General features: G+C 34.0%; 1 protein-coding gene across 1 annotated transcript in view; it reads left to right on the top strand.

The window, feature by feature from the left end:
- The first annotated feature begins 789 nt into the window (after positions 1-789).
- Positions 790-24,253, top strand: part of LOC150104884 (carbonic anhydrase-related protein 10-like) — a 155,771-nt gene continuing 132,307 nt past the window's right edge. Inside the window, exons 1-2 of the mRNA XM_090396038.1 lie at positions 790-1,280; positions 18,354-18,401. Of these exons, the coding sequence (XP_090252164.1) occupies positions 1,220-1,280; positions 18,354-18,401 (109 nt within the window). The 5' untranslated portion in view covers positions 790-1,219. The remainder of the gene's footprint in view (positions 1,281-18,353; positions 18,402-24,253) is intronic.

Below are 24,253 nucleotides of genomic sequence, written 5' to 3' on the forward strand. Positions count from 1 at the left end.
ATGTGCAATGAGATGACCACTTTCCCGAACCATCCTTTACAATGAACGTTCTAGCGTCATATCAGTAATTATATAAATGTTATTACGAGTATATCATTAAAATGTTTTAAATCCAAATTTTTAAAGACATTTTCGGCAAAAATGGAAAAGAAAAATTTTAATTAAAAAATGAAATCGCTTGTCAAAATCTATTATGCATAACGAATATGAACAGTTTATATTAAGTGACGCAAAATCTTTCGTTATGTATGCATATTAATTATAATAAAATTATCTTAATTTTTATAAATTTTAAAATTTATCTTAACATACCATTATTATTAAGTATATAATTGCAGTGATAATTATTATTATCAAAAGACATATTTCGGTGATTACACCACATTTTTTTATTATTCAGTTCTATAAAACACTGAAATAATAGGGAACTATAGGGGGACTATTATTTCAGTGTTTTATAGAACTGAATAATAAAAAAATGTGGTGTAATCGCCGAAATATGTCTTTTGAACCAATTAGCCAGAGAAGTTTACGCCTGCAATTATTATTATATTATTATTATATTATATTAAAGAATTTTATAACTGAATATAAAAAGTTTAGTATATTTTTAAATACTGTATATAAATACACAAGGAATAATTTTTGCACTGATTATTTACCAATTGATTCCAGTAAAATCAGAAATATTCTCAGTAGAGGGCGCTACATCCAAGAGTCGATTAGTGCAGACGACGCTTGTGCGCTTTTATTAAACTCTTCAGTCAGCTGTTGGTAGCCAGCGTGGAAAGTTATTGACGATTTGTGCAAAGTGGTTTGTTGCTATGTCTACAGGTGTAAAATCAATCTCTGACGCTTCATTTTTTGACGGTGATCGCAATGGCATTTTATTTGTTAAAGACATATTTCTTTTCTAGCACAATTCATTTGATTTTACTAGTATGAAGTATGATTAACAAAAACTATCTCTTACGGTGGGTTATGCAACACTTTATTTGTCGTTGTCAATTTTCGAAGGGCTATCGATAAAAATTGTTCTTATACAGCTGTGTTACTCGAGATTACAGAGAATGATTTCGAATGCGTATAACTCGCTAGCTGTCAGTTGGTTATTAGAAATGTGTCGAAATATGCGAACTTAAAAGTTGAAGGTTTTTTTGGGGTTTGCAAACGAAGGAAGTAGGAAATTTAACTTTGCCTCTTCCTACAAGTTATTTCAATGAAGCAGGGCGAGGGTTACATTCCTCTGTTACTGTGGTACGCATTCCTTCAGTTAAGAGGTAAGTTGAAAAGGTGTCTACATTAAATTTTCATTTATAAAAATATTTATTTAAAAATGTCTCTTAAAAACATGTTTATGGGATTAATATTTCAGACACATTTTTGTTATTAATTAAAAATATATTATTAATTATATTTTCACTCTTTTAACCAATATACATATATATCGTATTCTGTAATGAAATCATGATGTCATAAGAATGTCCAGTACTTTCTGAATAGTTTGGATATTCAAGCCAGCGACTTATTCAATTAATTCAATAAAGATAACACATTTTCGTGCAAAGAAAGAATTTAAAAAAATACTGAGTCAATAAACCGTATTAAAGTAAATAAAAGTAAATATTTAGTGTACATTTAAATGCATGGAAAGACTAATAGACTAAATATGGTACTTTTCAAACCATTTTAGGCCTACAGTAAGTGGGACGTTATCTCATCACACCGGATGACGACAATCATCTGTCATCTAAATTTACAATCACTCGTGGCTACTGTGGGTTTCGAACACACAGCCTGTTTGTTAGAGAAGGTTGGTCTGCTATTCACTCTCGGCCAATCAAATCTACAAATTGAGTTAAGGACCTGCCTTGTATTGAATCTATTCTGGTTTATTTAGTTAGCTGTTCTGTCACGTAGTTAGTTGGATGGGGGGATACTAAGCCCATGAAGCATCCATCTGTTAAATGTAGTGGGAGTGTTTCTGGGTCTACTTTGTCTGCAGAAAAAGAAGAAAAAAAAGGAATTAGTGTAAAAAAATTCTGTTTAGCAAACGATTCCATACAGTTCTATCTAATAAGCTTACATCCTGTAGGCCTATGGCACTACATAGTCTTTATTACTTTATACTATTAGTAATTCATTTTAGTTCAATACTTACCTGAGGGTCAGCGCGGTTAGCCTAGTGGCTGTGCGCTTCGCAACCATATGCTTGGGAAAGGAGTGTCCTGGATTCGAATCCCGTCCCGACATGAGGAGCTTAAGAATCTTTCTCAAACATAGCCAAGTTAACCAGTCTTGGGCGTGGACAGCAGGGTTTTCTTCCCAGTTTACCTGGAGTTTTTCCACTCGCAAGCAGGCAAATCGGCCCTGTGAACACACGCAGCTACAGTCATAGAATCACAGAATATACCGGGAGGAAAGTGATGGTCTGATATCAGGCTGTCCTGATATCCATCTACATAAAGATCTTCGCAACCATCCACATGTCACAGTAAGATTCAAACCCACGTCTAACTGAGTTGAGAACGAAGACTCGATCCTCTTGGTTCAGTAGGGGGTCTGAAATTGATAACAAATTAATTTTCTTCAAGTATCAAGCTTATGTTTAGCGGATATCTTTATACGTGGGTAAAACTTCTTCCAAAGCCTTTTCTATAAAGTTTAATGAAGTCTACAGGTTAGTAAAATGTACAGAGAGATAATGAGGAAAACAACAGAAGAAAAAAAAAAAAAACGAGCGAGTTATACAGAACCATGATAAGCAAATTCTAATACGCGATCTAAGTTTCGCTTTTCAGATATTGTTCCATTTTAATGATGCAGGAATTGCTATAAAACTCGACATTAAATGTCCACAACTCGAAATCTATCCAGCTTGCATCAGCCTTTGTATAATTAGAGCCCAAAATAATTATGCAGTAAACATACGACCTAATTAATTGGCTGAGGCAGGACTAAAAAAAATGGACAACGTATTACTTGCTTTCAAAATGCATTTTTTGTATGCAGCGTTTGTTAACTAGACGGCAGTGAGTTTTTGACACAAGCTTTTAGAAGACAGAAAAGAAAACGTGATGTTGTTAGCTAAGATTTGTTGTTTTTCCTCTCTTGTTTTGTCCGTTAAAGTGGAAAAACAGTAGCGAATAACTTTCCTGACCCAGAGATTTCTTGCTGACGAAGTCAACTCGTTTATCAAGCTCTCTTCAATGACTTTGTAAATGGCAATATAAAAATCTTGGGTAATAGCTGAAAATATCTGAGGTAATCAAAATATCTGAAATATTCACAGATATTAAGATTGTCTTTTAGTTTAATTATTCTTTGGAAGTTTAAGGAAAACATTAAAATGAACAAACAAATATTGATTTTTTTTTAATTATTCCTATATTATACATTTAGTAACATGGATGGATTGAAGGATAGGTAATCCGGGAGCCCTGTTCTCGAGCTCCAAAAATGGAGCTCTTTAGACCTCTAATCAGCCTTACAGTGTGCGATTAAGTTCATCTACCACCTAAAGCCTTTCTTATTTAAACTTATATGGTATTTAGTTTCGTGTATTCTCTCCTCGGTACCATATATTATTATATGCTATATTATTCTTTCAAGCACCCTTTTGTAGCATAGTCTAATAACGACGACATTTGGTTGATAAACTATATTGAACAGCAATGAGCTGAAAGTATTTATTAGACTTTTAAGAAACTACAATACACAAAAAATTACGAAACACACAGTGCCTAGCATGGTGTTAATATGGATTCCTGGCAAGCCACGTTTCTTTATATGTGCGTACCACAGTCAAATTAAGTAATGAAAACGAAAAGTAGGACAAAGCCATTAGGACTTGTCATTACCATAAATTCCATCAATCAAAAAATTATAATATCAAATCAACTGTTTCGCTAGAATGAATTATGAGAAATAGTTAAAGATTGTGGCAATTATTTTGTTATGGTCGACATTTTACCACGATTGCAGATGAATATAATAAAATGAAATGAAAGCTGCTGCATTTATTTGTTTGCACCGATGAAAACTAGCAGTCTTTAAGTTGAGGAAGAATCGATTTGGAAATTAGTTTTGGCCAAGCAAGTTAGAGAATGTTTAACTCGTACCGAACTTTGGTATCCTCTGATATCGACCTTTGGGATACCAAAGAACAAACTCTGAACACCAGTATGGAAGAAAGAGACAGAAAAGTTTTGGTATATTTTGGACCTTTTTTTCTCCTTTCCTTGTTTATCTTTCATCTTCATTTTTACGTACAAAATTAGTGATCTGCATCAGATTACGCTGGGTCTGCTCTGCTCTACTACAAAAAAAGAGTCAGGGTTGTTGCACAATAATCTATTATCGATTTTAAATTAGGGATAGGTTGACATCAGCTCGGTGTGAATGTCCTTGCTTTGGGGTAGGAAGTATTTGTTCTCTTTCACCCCTCAAAACTTTATACACTTCTGATTCTTTTTTTTTTTTCACCTTATTGTCATATATATTTTATTTATCATGTTTTTCATCCAAAAGTAACATTAAAACTTCCCATAAAAATTATACTTAATGTTTCTTAAGTGTTTAAAACTTTTTTAAAAAAATCTGTTCAAATGTATTCTTAAAGAGAGAAGTCTAAAATCTCAAATTCACTTTCTCGAAGTTGTTCAGCTGACTTCCCATTTCCACTCTATTCTTCTTTAATTAACAGTTTGATTCCTTTTTATTCATACTGTAAAGTGCAAACATTGTTTTTTAATCCTTCAGAATATGAATTATTTACGTTAATCTCAATAGAATGCCGAACTCTCGCGATAACTGTGTGCCAATCAGCTGCAACATTTGCTTGAATTGCGTTTATTATTATTATTATTATTATTATTATTATTATTATTATTATTATTATTATTATTATTATTATTATTATTATTATTATTATTATTATTATTTTGTCTGCATCACAAAAAAATCACTGTCAGAATTACTAGCAAAAATCTTTTTTTTTTTTTTCTCTCTCCAATTTTTCTTTCTTCGTTTAGTGTGATCGCACGTAAGATATGATAAGAAATGTAAAGCCTTCGTAATTTTATTAGTCAAACCCTAAAAGCTTTTCCGAGTGCTTACACAAAGCGCAATCTGTACACTGATCTGTTGTGATATTTGAATGCTATTTTTCTCCATCTACAAAAAACGGAATTACACTTTTTATGTGTCTGCATGCTTTCCTATTTCAAGAATGAAAAGATTGAAATTGGTTCCCGACACGTGGCGTAAAAGGTCCCTTTTATATGACACGATGAGAGATTATTTGCCTTCGGAAACATTTGCACTAGTTTAGTATAGTACTGCTACTGAAAAGCGTTCCCTAACGTATTTGATTTGCCACTGAATTTTCAATTTTGCTTATTTGTCCCCTCGGGCAGTACTGTAAGTCCTGGCGAAGGTATTTTTCGACATATTTCACAAAAGAGAATGCTTTAAAGCTAAATTATCGTTCCATATTTTGCTGGTTGTGCATCTACAGTGACATTGATCATTAGCTGATTTTGTGATAGTTAAGCTATCCGTTTATTTCATTCTAAGCGGATTGATTTAAGAATCGATAGTTACACTATAATAACTTTGCATTTAACACGCATATGTAGAAAAAGATAATGAGATTATAATGAGATTATTATTTCATGGATAACGAACAGTCACAATATTTACTGTCTTAAAAGTATTTATAAAATAAATAAACAAATAAAGCGCGTATACAGTATTTAAAAAATTAATTTCTTTTATTAAAATATACAACTAAAATTAAAGATTTTCTGATAACACCTTTTAGAAAATTAAATAGAAATATTTATAATATGAATTTATAAATGCATAAAGTACTTTCACACCGTGAGGAATATTCCAAAATCCTACCAGACTGCATTGGCTCTGTTCCTCATATTAACCCCAAGAAGTCGAATCTGCAATCAATCAACTTACTCCACAAATCAACGCTGCCTTATCATCTATCACCTCAAATAAAACTGCTTCTAAGCCTAAACGACTACCAAAAGATATCATGAACTTAATCAAGGAAAAATATAAGGCAAGAAAACGATACCATAACACAAGTGCACCCCAAGACAAAAAGTTTCTCATCAAATTGAATAGTGAGCAAGCTCACAGAAACAAATTATGGAAAGACAAATTAGCCTTCATATCACCTATTTGGAAACTGCTGAGAAATATCAAAAACAAAAATAAATCTCTTCCCCCCTCTCAAATCTGATCTAAGCATTATTCACACAGATGCTGAAAAAGCCGAAACTATAGTAAAAAAAAAAATTAGAAAAGCAGTGCAGCTCTTCATATGATAACCTAAACTTCAATCATATTTAAAAAATTCACCGCCACGTCAGATACGTGCTAAAACGGTCTGATACCTGTAACAGCCATCTCTGTAAACAAGTCTAATATCCTTCCCAAAGAACAGTTTGACTTCCGTCAGCTTCACAGCACTACTCAACAAATCCGTAGACTGATTGAATTCATTACCACCAGCTACAATTGGCATCAATACACCGGAGGTCTTTCTTTATTTAGAAAAGGCATTCTACAAACTATGGAACTTTGGACTACTAAACAAGCTGATTTTAGCCGGCATTCCATTGGATCTGGTCCACCTTATAAAGTCATTTCTTTATGGCAGACGAATGCAAGTCAAATTAACTGGTGCATTATCTACCCAGCGACGTATCTTGGCAGGAGTGCCTCAAGGTACCTCCTGGCACCGATACTTTTCTCGATTTACATGGCGGACATCCCGCACAATCCAATGTCATCTTTCATTGCCCTCTAGCCAGATCTCTTAAACCGCATCTTGTCACCAAGAAACTGCAAGAAAACCTGCTGAAACTAGAGCACTGGTTCTCCAGTTGGAGATTACAAGTGAACCCTCAGAAGAGCACTGCCATGCTTTTCACTGAGAACTCAATAACTCCTAAAGAAGACATCTTCCTATTTAATATCAAAATTCTCTGGACAGCAGAAGCCAAATATCTCGGTGTACTGCTGGACAGAAAACTAACCTTCAGTCCACACACAAAAGCCTCATGTATACAAAGGCATCAAAAGTCATAGCACAGCTCTACCCTCTAATCAACAGGAACAGCAAATTGGATACTGAAATGAAATTTCTTCTCTACCAGTTGATGATTCGGTCGATTATTACTTATACGTCTCCTGCCTGGAGCCACACTTCAAACAAAAATATCCTTAAATTACAGAGTACAAAACAAATGCTTACGTATGATCCTGAATGCACAATGGTATATCAGATATGTTCGACTTCATCGGGACACAAATATCCTCTATATCTACTCTTTTCTGCAATCTTTAGCAGTAAAGTTCTTCTCAAAATCGTCTTCACATCCGAATGAATTAGTTCAACAAGCAGCAAACTATGATGAATCGGAATTCTTCAAATATAGGAGACCTAAGGCCATTCTAATTCCTAACGAGGATCTATAACTCACACCCATTTGGGCAGAGCACTTAGCTCATAAATTTTCCCCTACACAGTAACCTTATCAGATAGCAGGGATTATAAAAGCATTATGCTTTACCCTTATAGACAATAATGTTCTGCGTTCTGCATAAAGTACTTCCCGTGTGGTGACCGGGATAAGAATAGCCCCACTGTAGCCCATGCATGTCGTAAGAGGCGCCTAAAATGGGACGCAGAGTTTTGAGAGTTTCGCTCTCTTAGGCTTCTTTCGGAATTTTGCTCCCGGTGATGGGGGGGGGGGGGCTTAGATTTCGGGAGGTGCCCTTAGGGAGCATTTTGAGTCTCTGGGGAAGGGTGTTCTCCGGCGCGTGGCCGGTGAGGGGTGTTGCCGGTGGATGCTTTTCCCTGGAATATTAGTAGTTCTGCTCAATGATGGTGGCGGGGGGGGGGGACGTCCCTGAGTGGAACCAACGCTAAGTTGGACGACCTTTCGGCCACTCGTAGGGAATGGTCCGGGGGATCGTCTTAATTTTTAGAAAGGGCTTTACTTAAAAATTGCCCCACTATAGCCCATGCATTTAGAACGAGGCGACTAAAATGGTACGCAGGGAGGGTAATGGCTGGCAATGCTGTAGCCAAGCCAATGAAGTTTTAACTGAGGCTCGGCTATTGCTGTTACCCTCCTGCCACGATCGGAGCGTATAGCGCTATATTACCCCATCCATTCATTTTCTTCTACAGATAGCGAGGAATATGAAAAGCATTCTTGCTTCACCCTTCTAGCCAAAAAAAAAGTATACTTTCATGTGACTTGATAATATGAGCTATAGTTTTTTATTTTTATGTACATATATTTTATTCTTTATTATATTTTGTATGCATATTTTATTCCTTATTATATTATCATCATCGTGCTTTTCAAGGATTTAGGCCTAAACAGGCGTGTTCCATCCTTAGAAGTCATCGTTGAATCTCTTTAGAGGAGTCCTGTTTTTTTTTTTTTTTTTTTCCCTAATGGTTTGTTATTTAAGGCTTGTTTTGGTAATCTTTCTGTTTTCATTATTCAACGTGTTCCATCCATTTATGTTTATATTTTATATTTTTTTTTCTATTACTGATTCCTGGATTAATTGTCATATTTTCTTAGACACCCACCCACCTACACACACACACACACACACACACACACATATATATATATATATATATATATATATATATATATATATATATATATATATATATATATATATATATATATATATATATATATATATATATATATATATATAACGTATAATTAAATATACGTTATAATTAAAAATATAATTAAAAAACGTTGTATTTTTTCAAGTTGTTCTAACAGGCGTGCCATTGTTTATTGCAAGTGTGCGTGCAGGCTCACGCGAACGCCAATATTGAACAACTGCAGCATGGCTATCTGGGATGTTATAACTCAAATTGTTGTTTAAGTGGACAGGGTTCAGCAGGATTTCCCTTGATTCTACAATTTTCCTCTCAAACTCATCATCACAGCGAAAGATATTTTCTGATCTATCCCAGCAAACGGAGTGGCTTTGTTGATCATCATTAGGATTATTTGAAAAAAGAACATGACTGGATAACGCAGTTGCATGAGATCTTTTGTAAGAGACGTCTCTCTTATGCTCTTCTATACGTTGTTCAATAGATTTGTTTGTTTGTCCAAAGTATGGGGTGTTGCAATTGCACCATAATTTATATACACCTTGATATTTTAAGTTGTGATGAGTAGGTTTTGGATGGCTGATTAGAGAACGGATTTTAGGAAGTGTGGTGAAGAACGTCTTGATATTATATTTTTAAGGACTTTAGCTAATTTTTTAGAGACTGTGCTAATGTATGGAATGGAGATGCTACCTTTAAAATTAATAGTTTCTGTTGTACACTGCCTGGGAGGGTCCAGAAGAAATTTCTTAATCGTTTTTTCAGAGTATCCATTTTATTTAAAGATAAGAGTGAGGTGATTTATTTCTTTTTGTAGTTCATCTGCTTCATTCAAGAGAGAGCGTGCTCTGTGTCCTAAGGTAGATATAGTTCCAAGTTTTTGTGGTGGAAAATGATGAGAAAGATTATGCAGATATCTATTAGTATGGGTAGGTTTTCTGTACAGAGAGATTTTTAATCTTTCAGAGCATCATGTAAGCATGACATCCAGGAAAGGAGTTATTATTTTCTAGATCAGCAGTAAATTTTATATTAGGATGTTGGATGTTTTGATGATGAAGAAAATCTGTGAGAGATGTGTGCCCGTGATTCCAGATAATGAATATATCATCAACATTTCGTTTCCAAACTTTTGGTTTAAATGAGAAGGAAGATATGGCTTTCGTTTCAAAATCTTACAAAGGATTGCCGATTGCCAGGCCTTGTTTTTGTTGATAAACGGAGTCCTGATATCTGAAGTAACCAGAATGAATGCAATGTTTTAATAAAGTGAACATTTTTTTGGATAATTTGTCCTTTAGTAATGTACGTACCTCGTCCGTAGGAACGTTAGTAAATAAAGATATAATGTCAAAACTTGCTAGAATGTCATTTTCATTGATGGGAATATCTTTTATATGCGAAACAAAATCTGTGGTGTTTTTGATGAAAGATGAAGATTTATTGGAGAAACACTTGAGGTACTTTGCTAGATATTTTGAAAGTTTATACGTAGGTGAGTCGATTCCTTCTACAATTGGGCGAAGAGGGATGTGTTCTTTATGTATTTTGGGAACTCCAAGATGCGTGGGATAAGAGGATGTAGAGAGCGTAAAGAGAGGCGAACATTATGAGGAAGTTCACTCGCAGTCTTTAACAAGTTGTTTGTACGGTTTTGTAATTCTCTTGTAGGATCTTCCTGAAGAATTGAATATGTCGAACTATCTCCAAGTAATTGAAGCATTTTGTTGTGGTAATCTTCGGAGTTGAGGATGACCGTGGAGTTGCCTTTATCCGCAGGTAAAATAATAATGTTACTGTTCTGTTTTAGATTTTTTAGGGCTTGTCTTTCAGCCAGAGAAATATTATCTGTTGGAGGTTTAGCATTATTTATAATGAAAATCGATTCAATACGAAGAAGTTTCGCCAAATGATTAGGAATGAGTGAAATTGCTTTTCTATTTTTGTAAGGAGAGATTCTTTAGGGATAAATTTTGGTGAGGGAATGAAATTGAGACCTTTGCTAAGAATATTCGTTTCCGCATCCGTTAAAATATGAGAAGATTTGTTCACTACAACTTTTTCAGGATTAATACGGGCTTCACTTTGACCAGATCTATTTTGTATCCTTTTTAGATTGTTAAATTTCCTGATAAGAGTTTATTTATTCTTGTTTTGTATTCGTGTGGCGTGTGCTTCACTGCTAATGATAAAATCATGTAAGTTAACATTATCCATAATTTCTTCAAGTTTTTGAGTTAAGGATCTTTTTGTGCTGAACAAAAAAGCTAAACAACGTTTTGTGTCTGAAATTCTTTCGTTGAGGTGATCCATCTTAGCTTTACAGTAAATTCTTTTAGCGCGTTCCGTTGTTATCTTTTCTTGAAAAGAGATGAAATTGGGAAAAACTGAATGGCACTTACAACGTTTGAGAAACACTAACCTGTTTATTTTCAATCCTATTTTCTTCAATGTTTTTTTTAAATTCCTTTGTATGTTCATTAGCGACGCCTCGTCATTTAGGCTATAAATGTGATAATCGGCTTTTACTCGGTTGTAGTGATACATTTTAAAAAATAGATTTAATGACTAAAAAAACTGAGATAACTTATAAAAATTTAATAAGAATAATACGACTAGTTTCGGCTTATAATATCTTGTCCTTTAAAAATACCCGAGGAAGTCCTTAAAAAAATATAATATTAAGACGTTCTTCACCACACTTCCTAAAATCCGTTCTCTAATCAGCCATCCAAAACCTACTCATCACAACCTAAAATATCCAGGTGTATATAAATTATGGTGCAATTGCAACACCCCATACTTTGGACAAACAAACAAATCTATTGAACAACGCATAGAAGAGCATAAGAGAGACATCTCTTACAAAAGATCTCATGCAACTGCGTTATCCAGTCATGTTCTTTTTTCAAATAATCCTAATGATCATCAACAAAGCCACTTCGTTTGCTGGGATAGATCCGAAAATATCTTTCGCTGTGATGATGAGTTTGAGAGGAAAATTGTAGAATCAAGGGAAATCCTGCTGAACTCTGTCCACTTAAACAACAATTTGAGTTATAACTTCCCAGATAGTCATGCTGCAGTTATTCAATATTGGCGTTCACGTGAGCCTGCACGCATACTTGCAATGAACAATGGCACGCCTGTTAGAACAACTTGAAAAAATACAACGTTTTTTATGTATCAATTATGTGTGGCAATTTTTACCTTTAATTTCCAGTTTGTTTTGATACTTCAATGTTTATTACTATTCTTGTCCTTTAAGAATACTACCTGAGGAAGGCTGTTATAAACCGAAACTAGTCGTATTATTCTTATTAAATCTTTTTAATTAATCTCGGTTTTTTAGTCATTAAATCTATTTTTTAAAATGTATCACAACAACCGAGTAAAAGCCGATTATCACATATATATATATATATATATATATATATATATATATATATATATATATTAAAAATAGATATTTAATGACTTTAAACCGTGGTAAAATATTAAGTTTTAATGAAAATGATACAACTAGTTTCAGCCTTTTACAGCTTTCATCAGGTATATATACATGATGAAGGAGATATGGACTGCAAGTTGATTGATTAATAGGTCATGACATTTTCTAATGTGCAGTCTGTTTTTTTTTTTTTTTTTCTGGCGAGAAATAGGTCTTTTACTTCCGTTATATTTTGGGAAGATACGGGTTTGATTTCTTTAAAAGAAAAAAAAATTAAATGTAAGTAAGAATGACTAAAAATAATAATAACGGAGGACATACGTGAAAGGATCTATTTAATTATAGAATAAAGCACAAGCAAGCTTAACTCAAGATTCATAGATGCGAAAGAGACAAATGAAGATAAGTTTTTTAAAAAAACTTATTTTTTAATAAAATATATTTTTAAAATATGTGAAATATTTTTATTTTTGCTTTTGTAAAAACAGTTAAAAACTATAACAGAACTTTATTAAACTAAGTACGAAGCTATTGATCCGTTTGTTGATTATCATTAATAACCCGTTTGATTATTTTGAATAAATTGTTAATACAATTCATTGTAAATAAATGCAAATGGATTATTATTGGGATTAGAAATTCAAAGCTGAGGTGGTTTGGTCATGTTATGCGGGAAGGCAAAAGATGCGTGGAAAGGAGAGTGCTGGAGATGTGACGGGGCAAAAGAAGTAAGGGGGGGACGTAAACAACGATGCCTGGACAGATTGAGAGGAGACTTCGGACCAGAGGAGAATATGGCTTTGGATAGAACTGAATGCAGCGGGTTGATTCACTTGAATGGGAATGAAGCCGAAGAAGAAGATTATTGTCATTGGGATAAATTGTTGGCTGTTGATGACAACCAACAGTTTATCAAAATTAAACATTATAACGAAAAACGAATATTATAATGAAAAGTGAAAATATTCAGTTTGAAAAACCTCATAGCACAGTGAGTAAATTACGTCACGATTCATTAAATGACTCTCAAGAGACTCATTGTCTTACTATTCTCAATGTGCAGCAAAGCTACTATAATCTTGACTGTTATCTCGTTTTTATGAAACGTTAGTATCTTACTACAATTATCAGTTTTGCTGTGACTTCATTCTTTTAATAAATTAAACTTTAAGCCTTCTTTCTGTTATTTGCTATTTTCAAAATTAGTGCAGTGTAAAATTTAAAATAAACGAAAGTGATATATTAATCTTTTACTCTGATTAGCAAATTCCAAGTCATCAGTTCAAGCTATAATAATAATTATTATTATTATTATTATGTGACATCTCCAAGGAGTTCAAGGACTCATCTCGGAAGGGCGCTCCATTCTGTACAAACCTATTGTCTACACTACTCAGTCTTCTATCTACACAAACTACTCCACCATCCATCATCTACACACATCGCCATCTACTGCCTGTAAATTGGTGTATATCTAAATATGTAGAATTTGCATCCTACAAATCCGTTATCAATATTGTAAAAGTTGCTTGCGTTAATCCCAAAATATCGCATACTGTAAATATCTATAGGTGTAATGAACCCCCCCCCCCCCTCTATAGCTCATATACCGAGCAACAACTTTGCCAGAATGGTTATCTTTCTGTAAGATATTTCGCTTATGCAAAATGCAAATACGCAGCATTTGCAATCGTACAAATCCGTTGTTAATATCGTAAAAGTTGTTTGCATTAAACACAAAATATCAAACCCAGTTAATTACTACATCGTTATTATATATATTTAATATTTAATATATATTTAATATTATTTATATATATATTTAATATTATTTATATATATACTATTTAATATATATTTAATATTATTTATATATATATTTAATATTATTTATATATATATTTAATATTATTTATATATATACTATTTAATATATATTTAATATTATTTATATATATATTTAATATTATTTATATATATACTATTTAATATATATTTAATATTATTTATATATATATTTAATATTATTTATATATATACTATTTAATATATATTTAATATTATTTATATATATTTATTTAATATTTAATATATATTTAATATTATATTATTTATATATATTTAATATTTAATACTTTGTTTCCCAAACAACTCTAACAGAATTTAAGGCTGAAGATACGAATATCTTATAAGTATGTAGACAACAGTCCTTATAAGGACTGGCTTAAAGGGGCGAAGCAAGAATGCCTTTCATCTTCCCCGTTATCTGTAGAGGACAGTGTAGGGATAAGGTGTTATTGAGCTATTAAAGCTCTGATCATGGCAGGAGGGTAACAGCAATAGCCGAGCCTCAGTTAGAACTTCATTGGCAACAGCATTGCCATCCATTACCCTCCCAGAGTATTAATCACCGCATCTCACGGTCGATTCTCACGTCATTTCCATTTGTAGACAACAAGAACAACAACAACAACATTACTGGCTTGCTGGGTGAAGCATAAAATGGTTTTTGTTTTCCCCTTTGTCTGTATCGAGAAGCTTGATTGGGGGGAGGGGGTATGAGCCTTATGCTCGCACTTTGTGAACTATGGAGTTAGCTCTGTACTGCTGAGAGCAGGATTACGTTGGGTCTTTTATGGTTGTGATTGTGATAGTCATGTTCACTATAACTGGAAGCTTGTCTGATTAGTGGATTGGGATGAGAGTGCGCCTTTGCTGAAGAACTTTTCCGCATGGTCATGAAGGAGAGAATGGATGTCTGGGGTTCCGGTTTCTCTGTTGATCTGCGTGTTTCTGACGAACCATGGGGCGTCTAAAATCATCCGCAGGTATTTGTTTTGTATCCTCTGTAGTTTCAGGATGTTAGATTTGGATGTGTGACTCCATGCTGGGGATGCATATATGATTGGTCGTATTACCATCTGATATAGTAACAGCTTGTTGCGGTTGATCATGGGATAGAGTTGGGCTATGGTTCTGGATGTCTTTGTGCCTATGAGCTTGATGTGGCTGTTGAAATTTAGCTTTTTTTTGTCTAGCTGTACTCCAAGGTATTTGGTTTCTGTCTGCATTGTATCTTTTTTCCGAGGAGTTGAATGTCATCTTGGATGAAGGCTTTGCGTCTGGTGAATAGTATAGCTGAGCTTTTGATTGGGTTTACTTGTATCCTCCAGTCGGAGAACCATTTTTCGAGCTTTGTGATGGTATCCTGGAGACGACTGATCGTCAGGTGTGGGCGGAGAGATCTTGTCATTATAGCTGTGCCATCAGCATATAGGGCTGTGATGGTAGTCCTCAGGTTCTGTGGAATGTCAGCCACGTAGATTGTGAAAAGTAAAGGAGCCAACAGGGATCCTGTGGTACTCCTGCCAGGATTTGGCGTCTAGTTGAGATGGTTCCGTTTATTTTTATCTGCATGGATCTGTCAGTGAGGTATGGTTTTATTAGACGGGTAGGGCTTGTTGAAATGTTGGCCTGAATGAGTTTGTAGAGTTATCCTTGATGCCATTCCTTGTCAAAGGCCTTGGCAATATCCAGAAAGATTGCAGCTGTGTGAAGGTTCCAGTTGTATCCTTGAGTGATATGATCCACTAGTCGGTGTATTTGTTGCACTGTGCTGTGCATACGGCGGAAGCCAAATTGTTCGTTTGGAATTATTCCTAATTGATCTGATTTTTCTTGTAGTCTTCAGAGGATGATTTTTTCAGCAATCTTTCCTAGGTTGGAAAGCAGGCTTATTGGACGGTAGCTTTGCGGGAGTTGTGGATTGTTTCTTGGCTTTTTTATTGGTATAATGTCGGCTGTTTTACATGCAGTGGGGAAGTGTTGTATCCTCAATATTGCATTGGTTATGTTAACCAGGTTCACAATAGCCTTTCGAGGAAGTAGTTTGGTGATTCTGTTTGTAATTCCATCTGGACCCGGAGCTTTTTTGTTGTTTAGATGTTTTATGATGTTGGTTATTTCCATTAGAGTAGTGGGGTGATGCCGTCTGGTCAGTCTGAGGTCTGTTTTAAGGTATGCTTGACCTGCTGGTGGACTTTATATATGTGGGTGATGTTTATGTTGTCATATGATGGGCTGCATTGTTTTTCTAGGTTTTCTGCTATTGCTTCTGCTTTTTCTTTATCAGTGTGCGCCATTCCATGTGTAGTTTGTATGGGGGGTAGAGGGTTGTGTTTGGTGCGCAGGATATTCAGAAATTTCCATATTGCGTGATCTTCTGAGTTGAGTGATTACAGTTTATTGTCCCAATCCTGATTCCTATGGTTTTGAAGTGCTTTTCTGACTTGGTTGTTAAAGTTGTTCAGTGTTTTCTTGTCCTGTGGGGCTCTTGGGCTGTGGTATCTTTTCCTGGCTTTGTTTTTTGTTCTAATGAGGTCCATAACGTTTTCTGGGAGCTGTCTAGTTGGGTGATTGGTTGTGGTTTTGGTGATTGCTTCTAGCGCTTTTTTGATTTGGTTTGTTAGATCGCTTACTGCTTCATCTATTTCTTCTTTTTTGTGGATGATGGGTACAGGGCCAATGTATTCTGGTAGGATTTTGGCTAGCCTATCCCATGATATGAAGGTGTGCTGGGGAGCCAGTTGGTCTTTACCGTGCCAAGTTTGATCAGGATTGGGTTGTGTTCAGACGATAGTTCATTGATCGTCTCTAGTTGGTATTGATAACTGATGTTTCTAATGATAGCTATGTCAAGTACATCTGATCTTAAGTCCTTATAAGGACTAGCTTAAAGGGACGAAGCAAGAATGCTTTTCATCTTCCCCGTTATCTGTAGAGGACAGTGTAGGGATAAGGTGTTATTGAGCTATTAAAGCTCTGATCATGGCAGGAGGGTAACATCAATAGCCGAGCCTCAGTTAGAACTTCATTGGCTACAGCATTGCCATCCATTACCCTCCAAGGGTTTTAATCCATCAAGCATCTTCTCCTTACCTACATCTGATCTGCCGTGGTATTGTGACTTTATATTAATCTTTCCTGTTATTCTTTTATACTGTGTTTACAGTAAATTCAATAACTCATCATATTAAAATTAATTTCCGAGTTATATGTTTAAATTGGTTATTAAATATTACTTGCATAAAGAATGTTGATTTTTATTATATTATGAATTTTTAATAATGTGGTAGTATAGGTTTGCAACCATTAGTGGGCGGAAGTTACTTATTATTTTATTTTATTTTTTTATAGTTATCAGGCAAATGGGAACATTCGCTGGTAAAATATGATTTTTTTCTTTCAATAAGTTCATGGTGTCGAATGAACTTATTACTTCATTTTACACCATGCTGGTTTCATTTTTGCTGCTTATCCAACTTAAAGTTGTCACATTGCTTCTCTTCATCCAGAAGTAAAAAATGAGCGCATTTTCTGTATAAAAATCCCGGCTATATCATGAATAGCTATTCAAATTTCGTAAAAATTAATAAAAAATTTATACATCAGAAAAAAAATTTTTTTTTTTTCATATGAATACTATTTGTATTTAGAAAATTATTTTAAGAACTTTCTATAAATAGTTATGCAAATTTTAAAAATATTTAGAAGAAGAAAAAAATAAGAAATGAATTACGATGAAGAAAATTTCTATTAATTTCTTGTATTGAAGTTGCACACATATAAAATTTTAACTCATAAATGTGATTTGAATGCATTTATTAAATTCCAAGGAAGAATGTCCTAATTATACCTAAACTGACTGTTTTTATCAGAAGAATTTCTCTGCAGGTGATTTTGCAAAGGAAGTTAGCGAGTTGATTTTAATAGCATACAATGAATGGACAATGTAGAGTCTTGCCGAAAACACTAATGATACTTTCTCTATTGGAAACAGTTGCGTTCTACGTAGCTGATCAGCTTTATGTCAAGGATTATGAGACAGGACGGGTATCTGTCACCATGCAGTGCACTAACGAATTAGTTGACTTCTTTCTAATCGATACCTGAGATAGCAGGTCGCGCTCGAGATGCTATAATCTCCCGAAAAAGACAATTTTAACACTTCGTAAATAAATATTATGACTGAGGTTTAAAATAGAAATGAAAATCATATCGCTCAGTATTGCAATACCTTTCTATTGAGCTCAGTATCCAATAATCTCCAGGGCTCAGTTTAATAAAACCTGAAAGTAACAGCTAATAATAATAATCATTTTAAAAATGTACTTTTAACTGCTTGTATATGCCTAACGTGTTGGTTTTTCGTTTCAGGTAGCCATGCTAGTTGGGAGGAGTGGTGGACATACGATGGTATATCGGGTAAGTCTTTTTTTTTTTTTCCTTAAAAGGAATTGTAACTTAATTTGAAGCATTTTATTTTATCTTAAATTCGTGAAATTTAACTGTCATTTAATTTTAAATGACAAATAAATGACATAATTTACTTTAAAAATATAATTTATGTTTAGTTAATTTTAGAAAATTAGCATATTTGTTATTTTTATTTAAGAGTGTTTTGATAATCGATTTTTATTTAATAATGTTTTGATAATTTGATTTTTATTTTAATAATTTTATTTTTGAATAATTTAGCAAAAAAAGAAAACATAATTAAGTTTAATTCTTCATATTTAATAAATCTACGAAATTTAATTAACATATATTTTAAATATACAATTTTAAAAAAATGTTAAAATATATATGTAAATATCTAAAATTATTTTTTTTCTGCGGAGAATTTGCAGTTTGAATTGTTAATTTTTAGTATTAAGAAACATAGAATCCAGAAGTAAAACACTTCTACTGTTTTCATGCTGTTTGAATAACGAGGACGAGAAAGAAAATACATGAGAAAATATATATAGTTCAAGTTAACAGCTCCGTGATCAGCGCTTTATTTATTTATTTTTTTATGCCGACTGTGAAGTAATAGATTTTATTTACTATAGTAAAATGTGGATAATAAAAATTTCTTTGTTACTAATTGTTAATATATTTAGTTTTTTCTTTTTAAGAGATAATAACTGTTAGTTTTTCTCTTACACCGGTAAAAAATACGCATGCTTTGACTATGAAAATATTCCTTGCGATATTTAGAATAATTATATAATTATAATTATTATAATTATAAGGGGTGGTGAGGGACCGATCTGCTATCGGTCCCTCACAAAAAAAAGTCATTTTTAGGGTTTCCAGGGCAGCTAATGGCAATATGCTGTAGCTAATAAAGTTTTAACTGAGACTCGGCTATTGCCCGTTATCTCATGTAGCTCCAGTCATGGCTGGAGCTTTTAGCTCGATAACACTCCATCCACACAGATTCTCTTCATTCAGATGACGGGATAAAGAGTCAAGGATTCAGTCCATCATCCAGTTCTTTTAAGAACTTAGAATAATTATAATTAGAATAATAGATGCGTCCAGGGTGACCACATCTAGTACTTTCGTACTAGATCTAGTACGTTTTATAAATATTTACTGTTCTAGTACTTTCACCAACAGATCTAGTACTTTTCCCCTTCCGAATAATAATAACAACATGAGAGTTAGACATATAAGTTGGATATTTTTCTCTTCTCCCACCTCCGCATATGTCACATTCAGTGACACAACAATATGATTTATCTTTTTTTCCAACCCCTCTCACTGTTGCTAGTCTTCTCTGCCCCACGATCCCGTACTCAGGCAATACGACTGGCATTAGCCAATGAAAATATATTTTTCGTTGTTCAAACACTTCTCGCGCGTTATAAGAAGTCGAGTGTTTTTATTAATTTTATTAACAAAAACTTGTTTAATTCTTTATCTAAAATATTATTATTTAGATTTTACTTTTAAACATGGACTTTAAATATGTCCCTCTGTTATTCGTTCTAAATTTAATTTGATTCTAAATCTCAGGAGAAAATGTGTAGTTCATGAGTCAGTAAAGTACATAAACGAGCTATTGAAAGTGAAGATATCAATGCCAGCCCTTCCCACTCACAAGAAACCACTTCTCACACTGGTAATTCAGATAAAAGAGAAAGTGATGCTAGTTATGATTCAAATTCAGGTTTACAAGGTTCATCTAAAAAGATGAAAAAAATCATATAAGTAAAATTTCAAAGAAGAATGGTTGGAGGATCCCTTTCTTAAATCCTGGATTTATTCAGATAAAAGTAAAGAACACAATGGTGCAGGGGTGCAGAGAACCCTGGCGGAACAATTTAAGGACGATATAACCGAACACGTTCATAAAAAAAAAATAGGGAATAAATAATACACTGAACTGTTTGTGCATATTTGTCACCTTCGAATGTGAGAGACTCAGTGAAGGGCTGGGTAGTTGAATAAATGGTACGAGCTTCAACAGAACTTACTTTAATCACTGCTCTCAGCACAGTGAACAAACTTTCTAGGAATTTCTTGAGTTTTCTTCTTGATGGACATGTGTTTCACTCAGGATTTCTCCATGAGTGCAGGTCACAAAGATGCCTCCAACGATCTCGATCTTGAGCCTCTCTCTCTCTCTCTTCCATGTTATCCCCATAGATTTCACTAGTGGATCTTCTCATCTTGTAGGTGGTCTTCATGGTTTTCTCTTTATTCTTGTTGCCAGTTGAATAGTCTATATGTCCATCTATTATTCCTCAGTCTGGCTATGTGACCTGCCTATTTCATCCTGCTTTCATATACTGCAGTTACCATATCTTTTATGCCTGATCTCTTTCTTAGTTCCGTGTTTCTAACATGTTCCATTTTGTCGATGTTACAAATCCTGCGTTCTATTGCACGCTGAGTTATTCTGAGAGTCTCTTCTTCTTTTCTTGTCGTGTTCCATGTTACATTATAGGAGTATGTTTGTTGATTATATAAGTTTTTTTTTACAATTTGTGTTTTTCTTTATTTTAATATACATTCCTTTTAATGTGCAGTATAATAAAATGATTATCATTACTTCGTGTTATTACTTCGGGATCCTTTAATTTTTAATGGAAAGGGGGAGCACAAAAATTTTGCACTCAACGCAAACCAACGGAACGGCCCTGGATGCTGAACACAATTTGCTTTTGTGGCTTATGGATACTCTTCCAACTATTGAAAACAATTGCTCCTGATAGTGAAATTGCTAAGAAAATACAGTGTGGACGCACTAAATGTAACTATCTTATAATAAAAATGCGTTGGCTGTAGATTCACGCAATGAAATCTCAAAAAAAAAAAAAACTGCTTTGATGAATGGACTCCTTTTGACAAAAGAAAAATTGAAACATTCATCAGCCACAGATTTTACTGTTTCTGAAGAGTTAATTAATTTATCAAAATCTGATAAAAAAAAAATAATGAATAAATACTTCCAGTGTTATTCTTGTGGGTGGGAATCCCTGTATATATGTAAATAGCATAATAAATAACTGAAAATTTAATGTTACATTATTTTAAACACTAAAATGAGACTAAAATATGGTAAATTAATACACATGTGAAGTGCTAGAGTTACAATTGAGTCTTCTATTATGATGATTGACAACTGCAGCTCTTGTAGTTGTCAATCATCATAACTCACAGATGACGACAGTTAGTTTTGACTTTTTTTCTTTTCATATTTGTTATACATGTGTTAATTTAGCGGTTTTTACATTGAGTTCATCTATGATAATAAGGTAATAATACCTTAAAATGTCCTAAATAGAGTGAATGAAACGAAAGCAAATAAAAATTTAGTACTTTTTTTTGAGATCTAGTACCTTTTTCCTGCATAAGTTAGTACGAAATATTTTTGCTGAGTGGTCACCCTGGATGCGTCTGGATGTGTCTTCTCCAAAGAGAAGGCTGTGCGTTTCAGCTTTTCCTTCATAGTTCGTGATGAGATGAGGCCGCCGCTGAGATTGTGGCTCTGTCTGGTGGTGGGGGCTGAGCCAACGCTGAGAAGTTCTTCTCGGTGATGGGGTGGACCTGTCAGTGAGTGGGACAACGCTGAGTTGGGCGATCTTTCCGGAATCGTCTAATTTTTAGAGAGAACTTTACTTAAATAGCTTTCGCTTGTTAATGAACAATGATTCTGAAATTATAACTTATTTTTATTTTATTTTTATATGTACAATCTTCATTTGTTACGATTTCTTTTCCATTAAGCGATCTGATTTTGTTGTTCGAACATTTGAGGCATGTTCGGCATTACTAGGCAAATGTGTCCGTTAACAGGTTGTGTTTAATATTTACTTTCCCTCCCTCGTAATTAGCGTTTTCATTTTCTCATAATGAAGCATTTATACCTTAGTCCTGATAAATACGTTATCAGGACTAAGGTTGTATTAAGATACACAAAGAAGATGAATGTATAAAAACAACGCATCACGTGTTTCAAGTAATTGTAACAATAAATGGATTCTGTATACCATACTAGATCTACAGTTATCGTAAAATCCAGGCTAACTACTGGAAGGGATAAAAAATGGATAAAAATATTCCCTGGATCAAAATAATATGAAGTCTTTGAGAAGTGCATTTTCCTTTTAGGAAAATACGAAAGACGGAACGTAACAGCACACATGTATAATCACAGTAGCCATTTAATTGCTTTTGTTATTATTATTGTAACTATTTCGTTTATTTATATGACAATTCGGTCTGGAAGCGAAGAACCAAGTCGGAATATTTCTGCGACTCGCATCCGTTCCGGAGGAACAATGAAAATTTGGGAAATTGACCATTAAAAGTCCAAACATCAAAGCCTATTATAGGTCCAGCACTTTATATGTAGATTCAGTTGAAGGATTAGCTAGCGCACTGTGAAAGGAGTAACTAATGAGCTTTGACGAAGAAATAGCAAACCTGGGGAGAATGGAGGCTATGGCAGACAATTAAGAACGAAATAGGCTATATAATCCTATCTGCATTTATTGCCGTATTTTGTCGTTTCACATACCTACAATCAGTGCCGTTTATTCTAGCGACATGGTCAGGTCAAAGCATACCCTCAAGGTGTTCGTACGAAGCTCATAAAAATGTAAAATGCCTCTTTGCTTGACGTCTCTTAATGTTTGGATAAGTAGCTAAATATCGTTGGGCGAGGAATTTTCTCGTTCTACGTAATGTTCCACAACGCATTTCAAAATAGTCATAAAAGAAAACTCTCTCTGGTTAAGATTGTTCGTTAAAAGGTAATTTTCTGTAGTACGATATTATGAATGCACTGCGCGATAACCCCAAAGATAATATGAACCGAATTCATACGATGAAAATGACCGAGAGAAATTCACCTACTCCTAAAAGCTCAAATTGTTATTAAATATCTGTTTATGCACATAATCGTTCATAGACAGCAAGTTTGATACTGGTAGAAGTGGCGTACTAATATAGTTACTCTGAGCATGCGCGTCTCTCCATCAGCAAAGGCGTCTTGTACTGTTGTGATCATTTTATACTGGCATGACGTCATATAGTTACTCTGAGCATGCGCGTCTCTCCATCAGCAAAGGCGTCTTGTACTGTTTTGGTCATTTTGTACTGCATGACGTCATAGGTGAAGTAATCGTTGCTAATTGGCTGATTTAAGTATTCTACAGTTTTGTTTTCTAAAAAAAAATGATAATAATTGATTAAGTTATCCATAAGGTTATGTAGGATAGTAAACTGTCAAGGAAGATTTTTCATAGCTCCGAGTTAGCACAAGACAGTATCGACTAACAAGACAACTAGAGAATAGACATATTTCTTACTCAAAACTGTCTAGCTGGCACTGGGGGAATTGAATAAGCAGTTTTTCTATTTTCGCTTTAGATCAACTCTCTTCTTCTCCTCTCCCAGGGATAAACTTTCATGCATGACAATATGCTGAATGCAAAATGGTTTTCAGAAAAATTGATCTAATCCTGGAAGAGTTTTTCATAATCCTACTCTGAGATAAAATGATGCTCACTGACAGTTCAAAGCTAGTAAACAATCCTTTTCGTTTATAGTCTCAACCAGAAAGGTTTATCCATAAACACAAATCTCGAGAGTGCAAGAATTTTTTCCTGCAAATCTAAGATTGCACTTTTCGTATGATTAAAGAGCAACAGATCCAAACATGTCTAATATTTACTAGAATTGTCTGCGCGTGCTAGTCAATTTCTTATTGTTATTCAAATAACATTAAAACGATATTCTGTTTGTAAGACAGAATTAGATGAATTTCTATAATTGTT

Source organism: Typopeltis vanoorti, chromosome 7, assembly GCF_054136105.1.
Source record: "Typopeltis vanoorti isolate ZY-2024b chromosome 7, IOZ_Tvanoo_1.0, whole genome shotgun sequence".
Classification (NCBI taxonomy): Eukaryota; Metazoa; Arthropoda; class Arachnida; order Uropygi; family Thelyphonidae; genus Typopeltis; species Typopeltis vanoorti.